This window comes from Erpetoichthys calabaricus, chromosome 4, assembly GCF_900747795.2.
Source record: "Erpetoichthys calabaricus chromosome 4, fErpCal1.3, whole genome shotgun sequence".
Taxonomy (NCBI): domain Eukaryota; kingdom Metazoa; phylum Chordata; class Cladistia; order Polypteriformes; family Polypteridae; genus Erpetoichthys; species Erpetoichthys calabaricus.
In genome coordinates, this window is record NC_041397.2 from 201222061 (window position 1) to 201240142 (window position 18082).

Consider the following 18082-nt stretch of genomic DNA (forward strand, 5'->3'; position numbering starts at 1 on the left):
TAAAACTATATGACTGATATGTATATATTTCAAGAGATTACATATTAAATATGTTGAGAGCACTTTCAGACATTAAGCTGTTGAGATGGCTCAACTGAAAGTATGGATGTGGGAGAAGGACAGATCATTATTGCAGTTAAGAGAGTTAGCAACATTATTTCTAGTGGTGTTGTGGTATGTACTGAATTTTGGAAAAGCAGTCTTTTCAACAGAATGGGAAACTCATTTTTTGTACTTGTTAGTTCACTTACATTGTTAAAGTTGCAATTCTGCCAATATGTATAGTTAGCCTTTTGAAGTATGTAGTGGTCAGGTTCCAAGCTACTAAGCAGATTGCATTCTAGTCCAGTGTGTCATGCTATTAATACTGTAACTCCTCTACCATAATTGTACATTAGCCTATTTTATGGCAGGAACATAGCCTAGCTCTAAATAGGTGATCTTTCTCACTTGAATCTTTCAGCCTCTACTGATATTCACTTGTACTCTGAGAAAATTACTAACTCTTCACATTTTCCAAATTAAGAAATATGTAAAGAACAATTGGAACGTTTCACCACAGTACATCCATGTATTCATTTTTATATCCATTGTCAAAGACAAGACAAAGAGCCAAAATAAATATTTGGGGTAGCCACCCATATAAATTTTCCTGGATGTAAAATTATTAAATGGTGTAAAGTTGTGTACAGGTTTGAGTCCAAAACAGAACTGACTTGATGAGGCAAAGATGGCGGTTTTAAGCGAGAGCAGAGGAAGTGAGGTCATCATGACCAGAACAGGAAGTGAGGTCATCAGGGGCGGAAACCAGAAGTGACGTCAGTGTGGGCCAGGCAGAATTTCCAGCACTTGATCTGCAGTGGACAGAGAGAAAGAATCAGTACACTTTGCCACCCCTTGGTCTGGTGTGGAATTACCCTCATTCAAGCCCTTTAGCTGCCTCACGTGTGTGACACCATTTAATCCAAAGATGAGGTGTTTTGGGCCTTTGTTCCTATATATGGGTTTGGGTTTGTTCCTGTGCCAGTGACAAACACAAACACCATAAAAGGTTTGTAGATTTTGTGAGTGTGTGTGGGTGCCTCAAAAGGGCTACAGACAGAAGCATCATCACCATCGGCAGTAAGAGGGATTTCTAGAATGGTATCCATGTACCGCACTTGATCATGGTAGTGATTTGAGAACATGGTCAGAAATGAGCCCAAGAAAGGGTTTAAAGCCACCTCTGAGACAGAAAGCAGATAAATGCAGAGTCAGGAGGAGAGTTGATTGCAAACGTTTAACTTGCTGGATGATGTAAAGCAAGAGAAAAAGATGAAAATGAAGGGAAACTAGCATGCACTCATATTAAGGAATAGCATTTGAGATATACTGTATAGTAAAGGACAAGCCAGCCCACAAATAGTAAGGGATGGAGGATATGTTCACAGAAGGCCCAGACAGGCCTCAGATTATTGTTATTGCTCTATTACCATATTCCAGATTCCCCCTTTGTCTATCCCTTCCCATTCCTTATTTGTTCTAAAACAAATTTTGTTTCAGGTGTTGGTCTTGTTGGCATCATTCAAATTTTGCAGCACCTGGTATCTTCCACACCATTTTGGAGTTTTGAGGGACCATATCTTAGTGGCATGTGGAATAATTGTTGCTTTTCATGTGTAAGCCTTTATTTCCACAGACTACCCTTTTTAAAATGGATACTCCTAGCGAGACAATGTGCCATGTTACAAATTATGCACCATTTCAAGCTGGTTCAACAAACATGACTTGTGACTTCAATGTATTCCAATGGCCTGCACATCCAACCCAGATCTCCATCAAATAGAGCACCTTTATGATGAGGCGGAGCTTCTCAACATTAATGATTGGTCAAGAGATGTGACATGCAGTTGAGTCAACATAGACCAAATTCCCTTGGGAATGTTTCCAGTACCTTGTTGAATCTATGCGTTGAAGAATTTGGGGTGGTCTAAATGCAAAATAGAGTCCAACCCAGTACTACATAGGTGTACCTAAAAAAATGGCCACTCAGTATATACGTTGCAGTCTTAATGGCTGGCTACCAAGCCACATTCCGTCAACTTTTCTGTCAATTCCTAGGATAGGGAGCTTATCCTGGCATTAATAGTTATAACATAGAAACCAAGTCTGAATGAGATTGGGATGGGACAAAGAAAGATTAAAAAAAAAATCATCAAATGAAGAAAGCAAACACAGGAACAAAAAACGAGAATCAGTGGTAACCTTATGTCCTTCAGTGCACCAGAAAAGCATGAAAATATACTCCCTTTTCACTTTGTGCTCTTTTTTCCCTTCAAATCTCTATGATCCCTCACTGAGTCTCGATTCTAAACTGTTGTCTTATTAAAGGATTATGCAGAATGTGGCTTTCTAAGTGTATGAATGGAAGACAAGTGCAAGGCCCATGACTCAAGTCAGATGTCACCTAAAAGGCCTAAAACCACCTTTTGGCATCATAATGCACTGTAACACATAACAAAAGGAAGGATGAAGACTAGGCCAAAGCCAGTTTCCTCCCTCATTTGTCTGAATTTAATTCCACACGTAAGGCTATTCTAAAGATACCTGAGGTACATGATTAAACCAAAGCTACCTATAACACTTTAAAGTCTCACTAGCAGCATGAGACCTCTTTAAGGATGACTTTTGTCAGGTCTTTGTTGGCTCTCCTGGTGCACTTTTGCCCTAAGGGACTTCTGAGTAAATGAAGCATCCATTCATCTATTTTCAAACACTCTTAATCCATCATTCTGAAAGTATGTATGTATTAAAAAGATTAAACTCGAAACAGCCAAACAACATATGACTTGCCCATCAATCATTAGGGCCGATAGACTATTAGGAATTCATTTGTTTGCTTCCAGAATTTTTTACCTATTAGCTCTTCAATTGTTTTTGGATATCAGATATGTACGGTGCATCAAAGGTGCTGTTTTCCTTCGTGCTGTATACTAATTATTTAAAAAAAAACAATATAATTAAAAACACAAGTACTGGAGATGGATTAGTAATACTAAGATTGGTGTTAATTTATTGTTTTAAGATATGCCTTTTAATATCCCTCTGTTTTATTTTTTTTTCCCGCTGAGTCATTCCTGGCAATATTGGGCACAAGGCAGGAACCAAATCCAGTCAGTCACAGGCAGAATTTCTAATTCAGAAGGATTCTGACCTTCACATTTTTGAGAAGTGAGGGGAAGCTCAAGTACACAGAGTAAAATCAGAGTGTGCACAGGGAGAACATACAAACTCCACACAGGAGGTGAGCAGTAGTCACACTCAGTCTCCTGGAGCACTAACTCATGGGCCACCTGCTTACAACAAAGGGGTTGATCTGCTCATTATAACGTAACATTTACAAACTTGCATAATCCAGATCAGCACTACAAGGGCCTTAGCCTATAACAGCATAAGGCAAGGACAAGCCGTGGGAAGGGAGCTAGAGCATTGCAGGCACAACGGGACAATTTCAAGTTGCCAGTTACCCTAAAACATGCTTCTTGTGCTATGTGGGAAGAAGACGAGAGTACCTGAAGGAAAATATGTATAGACATGGGGAGAATGTGCATAATGGCCAGAACAATGAGCAGTCAATGCATATGACTCTGTTTCCATTATGTAGCAGCAATTAGCACTGTGCTATGCATGTCCAAAACAATCCTTTACAACATGCTCAGTAGTGGATAGGGACATGAAAGCATAAGGTAACTGGCTAAGTCTTCTTTAGTGATTCACTCTGTAAAATTCAGGAAATCACTAACCCTTCAATTAAAAATAAAGAAATCTATAAGGCACACCATAGAGTGGTAACCCTGATCTTTTTATTTTGATAAAATAACACTTTTTCTCTCTCATACTGTAGAATTGCAGTAATATTCTGCAATATTGTTTGTTATGTTAGGGTTCAATAACAAGTTGCTTTCCCAGAATATGTTCATAAATAAAGTCAAAAACACCCACATATAGGAAGTAGTTTGTTAAAAAAAAACAAACATCCAGCCCTCACACTTCATTCGGACATCTATCCTTCCTACAATATGCACATTATAAAATGCAGTGGTGTTCCCAAGGTACTTGTTTTGTTCACTGCCAGCAGGGATAGCGAAGAGTGAGCTCTGCACCTTTAAGGCTGTGAAGAGTTAAGGCAGTTGCAGAAGCCTCGGAGAGGGTTATTCTGTAATGCTCAGAGGCAGAGAGGGTTAGCGCAGGGATCAATGTGATTAAAACAGCAGTGGGAAGATGTGCTTGCTTGCTGCCTGTTGGATGGAGAGAGGTGGAGAAGGAGGCTTGAGTCTTAAGTCTGATTATTATTATTACTACCACCGTTGCAGATCATCTTTATTTTTTTCTTTTTCTTTTTTAGTAATGTGTTGATTTTTTTAAACAATTATCTGTGATTTGCATTTTCTCTACACTTCGTTTTCCGCAACTGCAGTTCGTTTATTTGGGAATCGCTTTGTGCATGAAATAATAAATCACCTGTGTCAAACCGCCTGGAACTGCCTCCTCTTTAAAACCTGCTTCCTGAGTCAGAAACACACCTGGGCTTTCCGGCAGAGCAAGCCGCCTCCTATCATCTCCCGAGCATCTTTTCTGAAGCAGGCAGGAGTAAAGCAGGAGAGAAGAGAGAGAGATCAGGAGCGGAGCAGAGTTAGATCACAGCTCTGTAGAAGACAATCAGAGACGCACATACATTCTCCGGAGCGCACAGAGAGAGGAGGGGAGACTCGCAGACAGCGCTGCCAGCCAAAGCTGGACTGATTTCCCCGTAGCTTACAGCTTTGTAACCTTACAAGTAGCACACTGAGGGGAAAAAGAAGAAAGGGGGGAAAAAGACGAAATTCTGCAGCACCCAGGCAACACAACAAACGAACAACTATTCAAATTCAAGTCGGTATTTAATTAACGAGGATAAAGTGTGCAGAGGAAAAAAAAAAAAATAATAATAATATTAAAATAAAAAAAAACCTTATTGGGAGGATTGAAAGGCGCAGGGCATGTGGATATTGGCTATTATCTTTTTCCAGAGCATCTTGAATGGTGAGTTTTTTTTTTTTCTTTTGGTTTAACTCCTTTTAATCAAACCACTTTTCAAATGCACATATGTAATGCCTGTTTCCTGATTGGAGGTATTTAATACAATATTTGCTGGAAGGTGTGCTTCTAAAATTGCACTGTTGCAATTGCTTCTAGCGGCACGCAGGGAGCCTTGGAGAAATGGAAAAGAGCGAGGGAGGCTGGAATCGCATTGTAATCATTTAAACTAGCTTAGCGAGTCGCATCACAAAGCCACAGATCACAATTACTGGGAACAACCTGCGTGCGCAGCCCGCTGCCTGCATTTGTCTTTGATGGTGTAAGTTTAATCAAACATTGATTGCACACCTATACCTGAAAATATTTACTTATTATAAAAAAAACACAGAAATTCCGATTATGCATATTTTTTTTTTAAAGAAAAGAAAGCATGCAAACAGCATTGTGGAAGCTGTAGAAGACAGACAGACTCCATTTAGACACTGAAAAAGTTCCTAATCCAATATAATAAATAACCAAGGTATCTGATTTTGCATGATGTCATGTTTACGTCAGCGTCAAACTCTGGTGCGACATTAATGTGTGAGAGTTTTATAATTAGCTAGCTCCAATTTGTGATACACAAATACACGCACTTGCATATAGTATTGTGGGGATGCTATTATGTTATGAAAAAATACTGTAAATGAATAAGCTCCTAAATATGTTATTACTCAGCAATCCAATTAAACTGGATTAATGTGAAATAAGAGAGATTTTATCAATATGTGCATAGTTTTACCTATGCATTTATTTACACTTCTGCATATATAGTGAGCTTATCTATTTAAAAAAATGTTAATTCTGTAAATTCATTAGACAGATTTCTTCAGTATATCTTGAAAATGCATCTTGGTGCATTCATATATTCCTAATGAACTTATTGGTTTTTTTTTATACTGTATAGCTGCGTTTGTAGCAGTGAACCTTTTCTAATTTTTGCCAAAAAGGTTAAAAATGAATAACCTCTGCATTACACAGAAGACATTTCCAGAGGTGAATGCCTAGTATGCCTCCTCAGTGAGCGCTCAGATAGTGACAACTACCCTAATTAAGAAGATCTTAAAGGGAGGAGGGAGGGGTGATGTTGTCTAGGTTGGTGATGGTGTGTGTGTGTGGTTAATCTCATGTTACCTTCCTTATTTGTGTAGAATTTTATTTTAAATGATAAATCCAAATCACCTTGAAATGGAGCAACTTTCATACCCCTCAATAGGTTTATCTGAATACAAAAACAGTTTAGCCAATTTAGCATAATGCACAGGGATATTTAAAGGAAAGATCCATGAATAGAGAGACCTGGTAGATAGGCATTAACTGGTTATGTTCATAAGGTGGGGCGAAGGATTCTCTCCCAAGATATTAATAAAAAAACATGGCTACACTGGTGACAGATGAGTTGGAAACCCTGAGGACCACATTTTGCAATCCTGATTTAGTATTATAATTCATTTTTTGACACTGCACATAGAAATTATTAACCGGTTGGAAAGGACAGGCTGGAATGAAGGACAAGGAAAAGAGGGCAATATGCTTTATTTTGCACAGAGCTGAATCCATGGAGGAAGATAAGGATGGGTGGTGGAAGAGAGTGAAATGCTTTTTTTTTTTTTTTTTTTTTTTAACACCTTGAGGGACAATCATTCATTCCTGTTGTACTCTGTATGTAAATTTTCTTGTGTGTGAGGGGGGAGAAAAAAAAAAAAACATGATGGGCCAAACATTCCTTATGATACGCATCTGTTTAAAGTTGAACAAGAAACAACTGCAACCCCCTTCCTAAAGAACCATATTGTACTCTTTAGAAAAGAAGTCTGCTATCATCCATCTAATTAATTGCTGCTAAATGAATACTCGTTGCGCAATTGATGTCACCTTTTTTTTTTTTTTTTTTTTTTTTGGGCAGGCCATCTTTCATGTAAAACAGACCTGAAAGATGTATAGGTTGTTTTTATCCTAATTATAAAATGCATTTATTGTGTTTAATTAATGGACACCTGTTTTTGTAACATGCAGAATGAAAAGTTCATAATTGCATGTTGGAATAGTACATCTTGCACTTAAAAAAAAAAAAAAAAAGAATACAGTGATCAAAGTTATACAAAGGGATAATAGGTTTCTTGCATTTTTAACTTAATATGGACAATGGCTGAATCAGTCTTGCACACTCCCTGTCAAATGGCAGTGTTGTGTAAGAAGCGAGTTCTAGAAAAAATGGAGCTCGTAGGATTTCATGCTGCACATTTTTCCGTGTTGTTTACACCAAGGACATTAAATGATGGCATTTTTTTTTTTTTTTTCATCAAGCTGTACCATACAGCTAGTTGGCTGACCGGGAAGTGAAGCATATTTTCTTGAAAGACCATTTCATTTTTACAGTATTTATTTAAACTTACAAATTCTTGAAAGCTGTAATCCACCATGGGGTGGGGTAGGGTGAAAATGAATTGGTGTTACCGTTGTGCTTTTTTTTTTTTTTTTTAAATATTTTGTACTTTTTGTCTCTTTAATGGCTTATATCATGCATTTTTATATTTTGAATTGCTAATAACAACCATTGTTGGCTTTTAAAGTATTTAGAAAAACCTCTAGCTTATTGATTAAAAACGAATTAGACTGTCCGCATTGTGCTTATTTGCTTGTTTTATCTGCTGTTACATATCAGGCTGCAACAGTGACATGGCCAATTGAGTTAGAAATCTACTTTTTATACTGGTACTTTCCAGATGCTTGACACAGTTGAGTGTAGATGGTCTTGTGATGGCACAGATTCTGAAGGAATTACCTCATTTAACATACAGTAAGTCATCAGAAGAGATCTCGTGTATGTGCACCACAGGCTGCCTTTGCTTTCATTTACTGTGCCTGTGTGTCTACTAAAGACATTTTGTTCTTTTCACTTGTCTGTTTTTATTTTTTTTTTGCCACCATTATGTGTGTAGTAATACTGACCACCAAATCAGGTTCCAAATACTTGTATTTTCTCATATCTCATTTTAGGATTTAAAATCTGAACCATTTCACTTCAAATCAAAAATAAAAGTATCTGTTTTCTTCCCTTTCCTCTGTTTTCACTCTGCCAGATAAACCATTCAGAAGAATGGATTGTGCTTTGATGTAATTCACCAGGCTCAAGACCCACTCAAAAATGTGCAAGTTTTCAGTTACAGCTCAGGATTATTATTTTCTTTTTAAATCTATATCTCATTAATCTTTTTTTTCCCTCCTAGAAAATGTTAGTCTGGCAGGTTTTCATTTTGGTAGGCATGTGTGTTGCTCGGTTAAATGCCATATTCTCTGAAGCAAGGTTATTTTTCAGCGCTCACCCTGTAATAACAGCAAAATGACCTTTACCTAGTTATTACATGATCTTATTTTTAAGTGTTCCTAATGGCAGGTACACCCCTTTGAAATTCACTTTTTCTGATGACAAAGGGTCTTTATAGAAGCCTGCTTTTCTCCTCAAAGTTGGTATTACCTTGTGAGTGCCAATTATTTTGTCATAATGAGTGCTCCATTGTTCAATACATTATGTGGTGCTCTCTTCTATTTTTAGCACATTTTCATGTAACAAAGGGGATGCACTTGTGTCAGAGGAGGCAAGTAAACGCAACTGACTTTAGAAATGATGGGGTCTTTTGACATGCAAAGCTAAATTCGAAGCACGTTTTTGTTATTTAATAATATTATAATTAGAAACACAAAATTCTCTGCACTGTAGGTGGAAAATGGTTTCTTTAAGAGAAAGAAAACCCAAAGAGAGAGTGTGCATAAATGGCAGGGGTCAGGTACAAAGTCTTGAAAAATAGAATAACATGGTTTGGGATCATTGTATGCAGTAGAGAAGATGGCTGTCGGTACAAGGGAAAAGATTTGGAAGAAGGATGTAGACTTGAGGGCAAGAAATTCAAAGGTGCTGGGTCTGAGGACATAGGATGTTGCAGACAGAGATAAATGGAGATGCAGGGTCCAAATGGCAGAGCCCTAACAGCTGAGAAGTGGTTTCAAGTAAAGGTTGAATATAGCATACAAGGTTATTCAAATAATGGCTGCATAAAATAGACACAAGTTCTGATCTGTTTCTAATTTGTGTATATAACTTCCTCTTTGATAGGATGCAGATTATGTACTAACATTATTTTCCATAAAGGTTTTCATACAAACCTGTAGTGTTTTATGATGAATGATCCCTATGAAGGAATAATTGTAGGTATATTTTTTATGCTATATACAATATTTTAGGCCACAAGAATGCAATATATTTGGATTTTTTTATATTAATGTATTATAAAATGCCATTTATATCTGTATAGACAGAATTCATAAAGGTATTTTGAAGGCCATGTCAAAGGTTAAAGAAAGTTCCTGGTTACCCAAAGTCCAGTATGATTATGTGCAACATAGCAATCAATTTTGTAGTAAGCTTGTAGGGTTGCATAATGGCATATTGGGTAGTTCTGTGATCTGGGTTGGAATGCCACATCTAGTCATTGTCTGTGTGTGTGTGTGTGTGTGAAACACGTTTGGACATTCCCAACCATATCTGAACAGGTTTTCCTCCTGCCTCCTCAAAGATTGGGTTAAATTGGCTTTTCTAAACTCTGTGTGTGTGTGTGTGTGTGTGTGTGTGTGTGTGTGTTTGTATATATGAGTAGGCCCTGGACTTATATCCTATCCAGGGTTGTTTGTTGCCTAGTAAACAGCATGGCCCTGATGTGTCTAGCCCCAACCCTGCCTCGCTCCGGCAACTGTGAATTGAACTAAACAGGTTTGAGGTTGTTGTGCATGTGGTACTCTGGCTTTTTTTAGATTTGAAGGTTAACTGTTTTGAAATTACCAATATGGTGGTCAATTGAGAGCAGTACTGCTTTTTAACTCCACAGGGTTCAGCTCAAATGGTTGTTGCATTATCCATGTGCAGATTGCTTGTCCTCCAGTTGTGTGCATATAGTTTACTCCAGTTTTGTTCACACATAGCAAAGGTGTGTGTGTGTGTTGGGTGGGTGGTTCAATGGCAAATCTGAACTGGCTCCACTAAAATGAGCACAAGTATTTTGGGGGTATGCTTGTGAGAGTGAGTTAGATAGGATTGATTCATGGCCAGTGATTGTCGTCCGACCTTGTGACACTGAACTGGGTTGAAATGGTCTGAAAATAAATTATACTTGTATGCAATCACAAAGTCATATATACACGTCTTTAAAACCTACTGTATGCTTATGTTTTCAGCGACAAGTTTAGTGTACAAGGCGAGTCTTCTGATATGATCACATGAATATCAAGCACAGCAAGTGAATGAGATTTCCAATATTACAATAATGCGATTTCATAGTAGGATTCATTATGGGGAGATTGGTAATTCAAGGGATTTAATTGGCAAGGCTGTGATTGGTACAGAATGTAGTGAGCAGGAACACTTCATGGAAGGCCTAGAAAAAAGATTTGTTTTGCAGAGCAAAATTGGCTTAAAATGGGTCTAAAGCAACTGGAGACTGGATTAAGAAATAACAATTATCTTGGATAGAAGATTTAATCAGTTAAAGGTGAGCACAGTAAGAAGCATACATTTGCAATAAGGAAACAATTTGCAGTAAGGGATGTGTTTTATGTGCAAAACCAGGCACTCTCTTTGACCCTGAGCACTTAAATTGACACTTTGTTTTCAAGGTATTCCTAGATAATGACGTTTGGCTGATGTGTAATTGTAGCTCTGGATGGCCGCGCTGCATTATTGCCATCCTCTTGCAGTCTGCCTCTGTGAATCTTTACAAATCCTTAGACATCAAGACCACCATTTCAGGTTTATGATTTTTTGCATACAGCAGAATGTGAAATAATTAAATTGACTGAATCTAGGGGTGGTTTTTATTGTCATAATAAAGTACAATATTGCCCGCATCACCATCATCCATGATAGTTGACTAAAGATCTTGAAATCTGTTTTTCCCTGATGATCCTGTTAGTACATAACATGGATATGTACAGTAAATCTGTAAAGCACCTTCTGTTCTCATACGTGAAACTACTAAAACAACTGCTGTTGTTTAAGATTGTTCTTTTATGGTTGTAGAAATGCCTAGATCCTTATTCCTGTATCATTTTGTTTACATAGTATATGAGGATATTATCCATTAATGGAGGCATGAGAAACCTTTAATATATTTTTGAACGTATGATCATGTCGGGCGGCACGGTGGCACAGTGGGTAGCGCTGCTGCCTCGCAGTTGGGACACCTGGGGACCTGGGTTCGATTCCCGGGTCCTCCCTGCGTGGAGTTTGCATGTTCTCCCCGTGTCTGCGTGGGTTTCCTCCGGGCACTCCGGTTTCCTCCCACAGTCCAAAGACATGCAGGTTAGGTGGATTGGCGATTCTAAATTGGCCCTAGTGTGTGCTTGGTGTGTGGGTGTGTTTGTGTATGTCCTGCGGTGGGTTGGCACCCTGCCCAGGATTGTTTCCTGCCTTGTGCCCTGTGTTGGCTGGGATTGGCTCCAGCAGACCCCCGTGACCCTGTGTTTGGATTCAGCGGGTTGGAAGATGGATGGATGGATGGATGGATGATCATGTCATTTTTATTGTGGGCCAAGTGTGTTTGATCTTGACAATTGGTTGCAAAACATAAATTCAACTGTTGTTGACATTACTTCACTAATCTCATTTTTACTGTATACTGTACTAGTTAGACTGTTGCATCAATGTACAGTACAGTATATAATTTTATATAGAGAAAATCTTGCACAATACCTAAAGTTACCTAGGGTATCTTGTTGGTGTTTTGTTTATGAGGTCTGATAATTTTTTTCTATTTGTTTATGAAGGTGTCTTCAAAGAAAATGACCCTAGTTTAGATGCTTCCTAAGGAGGCAGTTGGCTCAGTGGTCAAAACCTGCTAAATCTCTTCAAATGATTCAAAGTTAACACTGTTCTTCTGAATCTTTAGCCTTAAAAAGGATAAGAATATGTATAGGATAAAATCAGAAAGGTAAAAAGGAGACTGGAAAATGATGCTGTCTGTCCAGTGGAAGGCCATATGTAAGCATTGTATTTTTGCATTCGATATCCACTTTTTGGTGAAAATTTGGAAGAACATAAACCTTTTTCAGACTAGGCCTTCCAATTGTGTTCTGAAGTATGGTGACCACAGTATTCTTTGGTGAAGTAAATTGGTTACAGTATTATTCAACACTGAATATTTCAATCTCTTATACTTCGTAGTTGAAAATCCATCCATCCATTATCCAACCCGCTGAATCCGAACACAGGGTCACGGGGGTTTGCTGGAGCCAATCCCAGCCAACACAGGGCACAAGGCAGGAACCAATCCTGGGCAGGGTGCCAACCCACCGCAGGACACACACAAACACACCCACACACCAAGCACACACTAGGGCCAATTTAGAATCGCCAATCCACCTAACCTGCATGTCTTTGGACTGTGGGAGGAAACCGGAGCGCCCGGAGGAAACCCACACAGACATGGGGAGAACATGCAAACTCCACGCAGGGAGGACCCGGGAATCGAACTCAGGTCTCCTAACTGCGAGGCAGCTGCGCTACCACTGCGCCACTGTGCCGCCCATAGTTGAAAATGTAATGCCCCAATATCATTTAGTTGCAGTGGTCTAACACTTGGAAGAGACTTTAGTATATAACATGAAAACTTCGATCCACCTATCAGTTTTTTTCATTCATTTACTTAATTACAAGGGTCTTCAAGCCATAACCTTTCATGGCAGCATCAAGGACAAAACAGGAACTAACTGTGGATGAGGCCACTGCCTACTATAGGACACACTTCTATACCCCCTTACACCAGTGGACTTTAAATTTTTTAATCAAACTAAAGTAACATAGGTTATGTTGTGTGAGTAAACTGGAGTGCCATGCCTGGGGAGAACATGTAAACTCTACATAATACATCATCCATGCTGGTAATTTACACTAGTGAACATGTAGACCAGATGTACTATCTGTTATGCCATCCTTCTTAAGTTGTATATATTAAAAATAGACATTTTAATTGTAAATCTAACATAGTTTTAGCTTCCTGCATTACTTTATGGGCTTTTTGATGCCTTTTTTCCAATATACATTAACTTTGTTAATGTGAGATGGAACATTTTTCTTTTAATCAGAATGGAGAGAGCGAATGAGGGAGAGAAATGTGAACAATACAGCAAGCAAATTTAAAAAAAAAAATCCTGTAGTTGAAGTTCAATATAATGTGCTGCTTTACCTGGAAGGAATGATGGGTCAGCACCAAGTGAGCCTGCCAGCAGAAATGCAAAACAAGCAAGGAAGAGAAATCAAACGCTCATACATTGCTAGTAATGGGGAGAAGCAAGAAACCTAGATTTCCATGAATAAGTTTTTAGATGAAAGATGAACAAAACAAAATGCTCTGCATCACATTTTGGTTTGTTAGAGCATTATAGTTCAGTAGGAATGGTTTTAAGCCTGCAAAATAGCCATTTCGATGACAAACTATAGTATCTAGCAATATCATAAAGCCAATGGTAAAGTCTATTTTTCGAAATCCCTCGTCATCCAGTAAAATGTTACAGGCAACCAGGACACATACTGTCAGCTCCGAGTAAGGAGCATAATTTGACCCAGGGTGGGACACAGTCATCCATGAAGACTGGACCAATCTAGAGTTGCCATATTTGTGGACAGTGGTAGAAAACTTGTGCAGCCCTGGCGAGAATATGCAGGAATTGGTAGAACTGCTTGAGGTGGATACAAAATTATCCGAATTTTCTTAACAGTTTCATTTTTAAAGTATTAATAGTAATAATTTTCCAGTAATACACTATTAGTTCTATCAAATGCTTTTAATTGGAAAGCCAGTCACAGATTAATTAACATACTTATGTAAATCCTCTAAAAGGAATATAAAGAGCATGTTTAACTCTTGCCATGTATGTAAGAAATTAATTAACCTTTAAAAAAATATAAACAGTAAAGTTATATACAGTATATATATTAAACCAGTGCCTTATATAGGGCCTTCCTATAGCAAAAACAATCCCAAGGCAGTTTGAGGACACATTCATGAATTGACTATCCCTGTGTATTTTTTTTTTTTTTCCCCCATTATTAAAGAAAGCACTTTTTTTATCACTGAGCATTGAGTTAAAAGCATTCTGGTTAAGATGTTGTCACAAAAATGACCATAAAACGCTGAGAAGTTTTGAGGCAACCACCCATTAATTTTTTCCTGCTGCAAAATTGATTCCAAAGAACAGACGACAGAGTCCAAAACAGAACTAACTCATTATACACAAGATGACAGCTTTAAAGGCCAGTAGAGGAAGTGATGTCATCGGGACCGGAACCGGAAGTGATGTCATTGGCTGCCCCAGATCCGGGCAGGATTTCCCTAGAATGGTCTGCAAAGATCAAGAGGGAGAATTAGTGCACTTAGCCACCCCCTGGTCCGGCGTGGAATCACATGTACTCAAGCCCTTTAGTTGTCTCCTGAACACGCGTGTGTGACAATGTCTATTAATTAGCAATACTTTATATTGCTCTTAAAGCTTTATATACTATGACCTTTGCTATTCATTGTGGAACAGGTAAAAATATCTAGCTGCAACCCTGTTACAAAACATGCATTTGTCACAGTCCATTAACAAGCAATACATCATTATTGTGAGGACTTCAGATCCCCTTTTGGACATTAAAAAAATTCTACAAATGATTACTTAAGCATTTTATTTTTATTATACATTTTAAAATGCAGTGATTAATAGAATGACAATTTTTAGCTGTTTATGTAAATACAGCAAATCCTGGCAGAACTGAGTTCAAGTTTGGAAGAAGATGTTTCATCAAAGAGCTAAACATTGCACTACTGTACATTGTAAACAGTATACTGTAAAATATCAGTCATTGCGATCTTAAAAATAAAGGGACTTAACCTTATGAAATACAACAAGACCATTGAAGTTAAATGCCTTTCTGTTCACTGTATACATTTCTAATTGGAATGTGCAGACTGTTTATGGCATTAGCCAAATGAAACCCATGATTTTGAAACTGAATCCAGCTTTAGCATCCTTTAGTAACACTAACTTATGATGGAATATTTAACTACCTTCCCCACTCATCCCTAGGAAATTTTAATCCCCATTTCTATCCAGTAATTTAGATGAACAGCTGACAATGTGAAATAAAGCATTTTCCTGAAAACACATGTTCACCAGTGAACACTCATATTCCCTCTTGTGTGTTTAAATGGATATGGATATACGTGTCTTTGAACACACAGCTAATCAGTGGAGGACTATTGTAAGTGACATAGGTGCTCATAGGTGACATATGGCTGATGATTTGGTTGAACTGGTGTCAGTCAGATCTTAAAATATGCCTTATCAAGTGTGTGTGGATATCAAATTATAGAACTAACATAACAGGAATGAAAAACTGCTAATTGTGTTTTTTTTTCTTGTATTTGAGGATGTTCTCAGTAGACTAATGTAGCTTTGATTAAATAAAAGTATTGACTTTGATACAAATTCCACACAAGTAACAAATGTGTTTGATTTATACAATACATTTTTAATTAGATACATACAGTGCTGATTTGCTCAGTATTACAATTATCGTCTCATAAGGGGTAGCATGCTGGGACAATATTCATCACTTTTGCCTCATGGTTCAGATGTCTCTTTTGAATCAAGTCTAATTGTGTGTGTGTGTGTGTGAAGTCTGAACATTGTCCCTGCATCTCCATGGTTTTGACTTGCTGTGCTCAGATATCCTCTTGTATTATAATAGATGGGCAGGTTTATTTATTCTTAAATGGCCATGCATGAGTGAGGGCATGTACCTTGTGCTGAACTGTTGTCCTACCCAGAACTGGCTTTAATATAGTACATAATATTCATGTAAATACCAGAAAATCTAAGTGACAAACATTTGGAAAAAAATATATATGCAGCCGAAAGTCAACAATGTGAATAGAGATCGCTCTTTCAAAATCTTTGCAGCACTTGCTGAAATACTACTACTATTAAACTGAGTAAATCCTATGAGAAGTGTTTTTTTTTTTACTGTATCAATAAGCTTTGAAAACCTTTTGATTAAACAATCCACTTTTGTCTTATACATTACAGTTCATAGAACACATCACCAAAAAGTGTTTTAAAAAGCAAACAAGACTGAATTTTAAAATAAACAGTAAACCACTTTCTGTTATGTTCAAAAAGGGCATCAATTTACATAAATTAAATACTGAGTGGTCCAGTGGAGTAGATGCAGATACTGGAATGCAGAAATATAAACCAACCCTGTAATGAAACAGTAAGCCTTCCAGTTGTGAATCGCTGCTGTTCTGAATACAAAATGTTGAGTGTGTTGGGTTAGACTCCCATTTAGCAATTCTAGTTTACAGCACATTATTCCATATCATGCCAAGTGTGCCAGATGCTCTGGAACCCCCCTGGTCTCACTGGACTAATTACCTTAGCAAAGATAGTGCAGGCTTTTAAAGTCCACCCTGCCTGGAAAAAACCTACGAGTGACTGTCTTCTGAGGAGAAGAAAGAGCTAATGCAGATGAGAGTAATGATGTGGTATTTGCTGATGTAAAGATTTATTGTGGAGAAGGAGAAAAATGTATATTTGGCAGAACTCACAAACTGTGTAAATGACTTCCTCAGGGTAACATATTAAGTCTAAAGTGCGAATTGAACTTGGACTTCTGGGGTTTAAAGTGTAATGCCCCAGTCACAACTCCACTATGCCTGCTTGATATCTTATTAGCAATGTTCTTTGTATTTGCAAATTTTGGTGTTATCAAAATATTGACATTTTAAGAAAAACCCTTCAATTTTCTTGTTGGGCAAAGAGTAAATGTCTAATGTTGCCTATAAAGTCATATTCTGTTTTAGGTTCATAGATCTACTTCTTTGCTCTCTAGAATTGTGAGTAGAAAAGCCTACCGTTAGGACTGTCTTTATTTCCTTTGGACTTAGTAGATTATGACAAATGAAAATTATAAAGAGATTGCTGCAGGAAGCCCTTATCAAAGTGTGGTCAGAACATTTTAACAGCTTTTGGGCTTCAGTCTATAGGTTGTTTTTACTGAAACAGCTTAGACCTATATCTTCATCTGACATTAAATGAGTTTATTTCCCCTTGACAAGTTGCAGCATAAGGTACCTTACTTTCTTTTGCTGCTGTTTTTTGCTTTAAGTGTTAATGTTGATTGAGACCCAAAATTAAAAAGAAAAAAATGCTTCTAATGAGCTAGGAAAACACTACTGTAGTACTGACAAACACATGCAATACAATATTACCCATAAGTAATAAAAGTGATGCTCAGTAGTTTTTGAAGTTTTGACTGAATAGATCATGACTGCACTGTTTATGCAAGAAACCTGTAGATAGGATGTCTGTCTACTATCTGCGGTGTTGTGTGTGTGTGTGTGTTTTTTGTATTTTTTTTTCTTTTATATGTGAACATCCAACTGGATGTAATATACGGTATGTAGTGAAGGTAGTCTGGTTGTAATAGAGAAAAAAATTTTTAGATGAGCAAGTTCAGTGGAATTAAGGATTTGCGGAAGACAACGGGATGAAAAGTCTAATGTGAAGAGATAATTATGCAATTTGCAATCCCATTTTCTGTCTACTTTTGTACTTTGGTAATGGGTAATGACTTGAAGGGCACAAAACCCCATGGTTACTGCTGTCAGAAGTAAGTTGGCTGATTTAGATAATAACATAAAAGACCTACATTAGCTTATTTGTAAGTAGGGCAAATGGGTCTAGCAAGGAATCATTCATCACGTGGCTGGTTAGTAATTAGCCCAGCTAGAATTCTTGAGCTTTTCTGGAGAGGCGACAGCATTATAAAACATCTTTACTTGCCACCATCTTATTAAAAAAAAAAAAGTACTTCAAAAGATAGTATCCAGTTTCAGTTAGACATTAACTTCATTTTACTGAAATTCTTTTCAAGAACAAATGAATCAAGAGC

General features: G+C 37.6%; 1 protein-coding gene across 2 annotated transcripts in view; it reads left to right on the forward strand.

Annotated features, from left to right (window-relative positions):
- The first annotated feature begins 4107 nt into the window (after positions 1 to 4107).
- The window catches only part of dscamb (Down syndrome cell adhesion molecule b), a 681084-nt gene continuing 667109 nt past the window's right edge, over positions 4108 to 18082 (forward strand). Inside the window, exon 1 of one of the 2 annotated variants that reach the window (XM_028800188.2) lies at positions 4108 to 5061. In XM_028800188.2, the coding sequence (XP_028656021.1) occupies positions 5019 to 5061 (43 nt within the window). In that variant the 5' untranslated portion in view covers positions 4108 to 5018. The remainder of the gene's footprint in view (positions 5062 to 18082) is intronic. The other variant, XM_028800187.2, reaches the window with a different exon arrangement.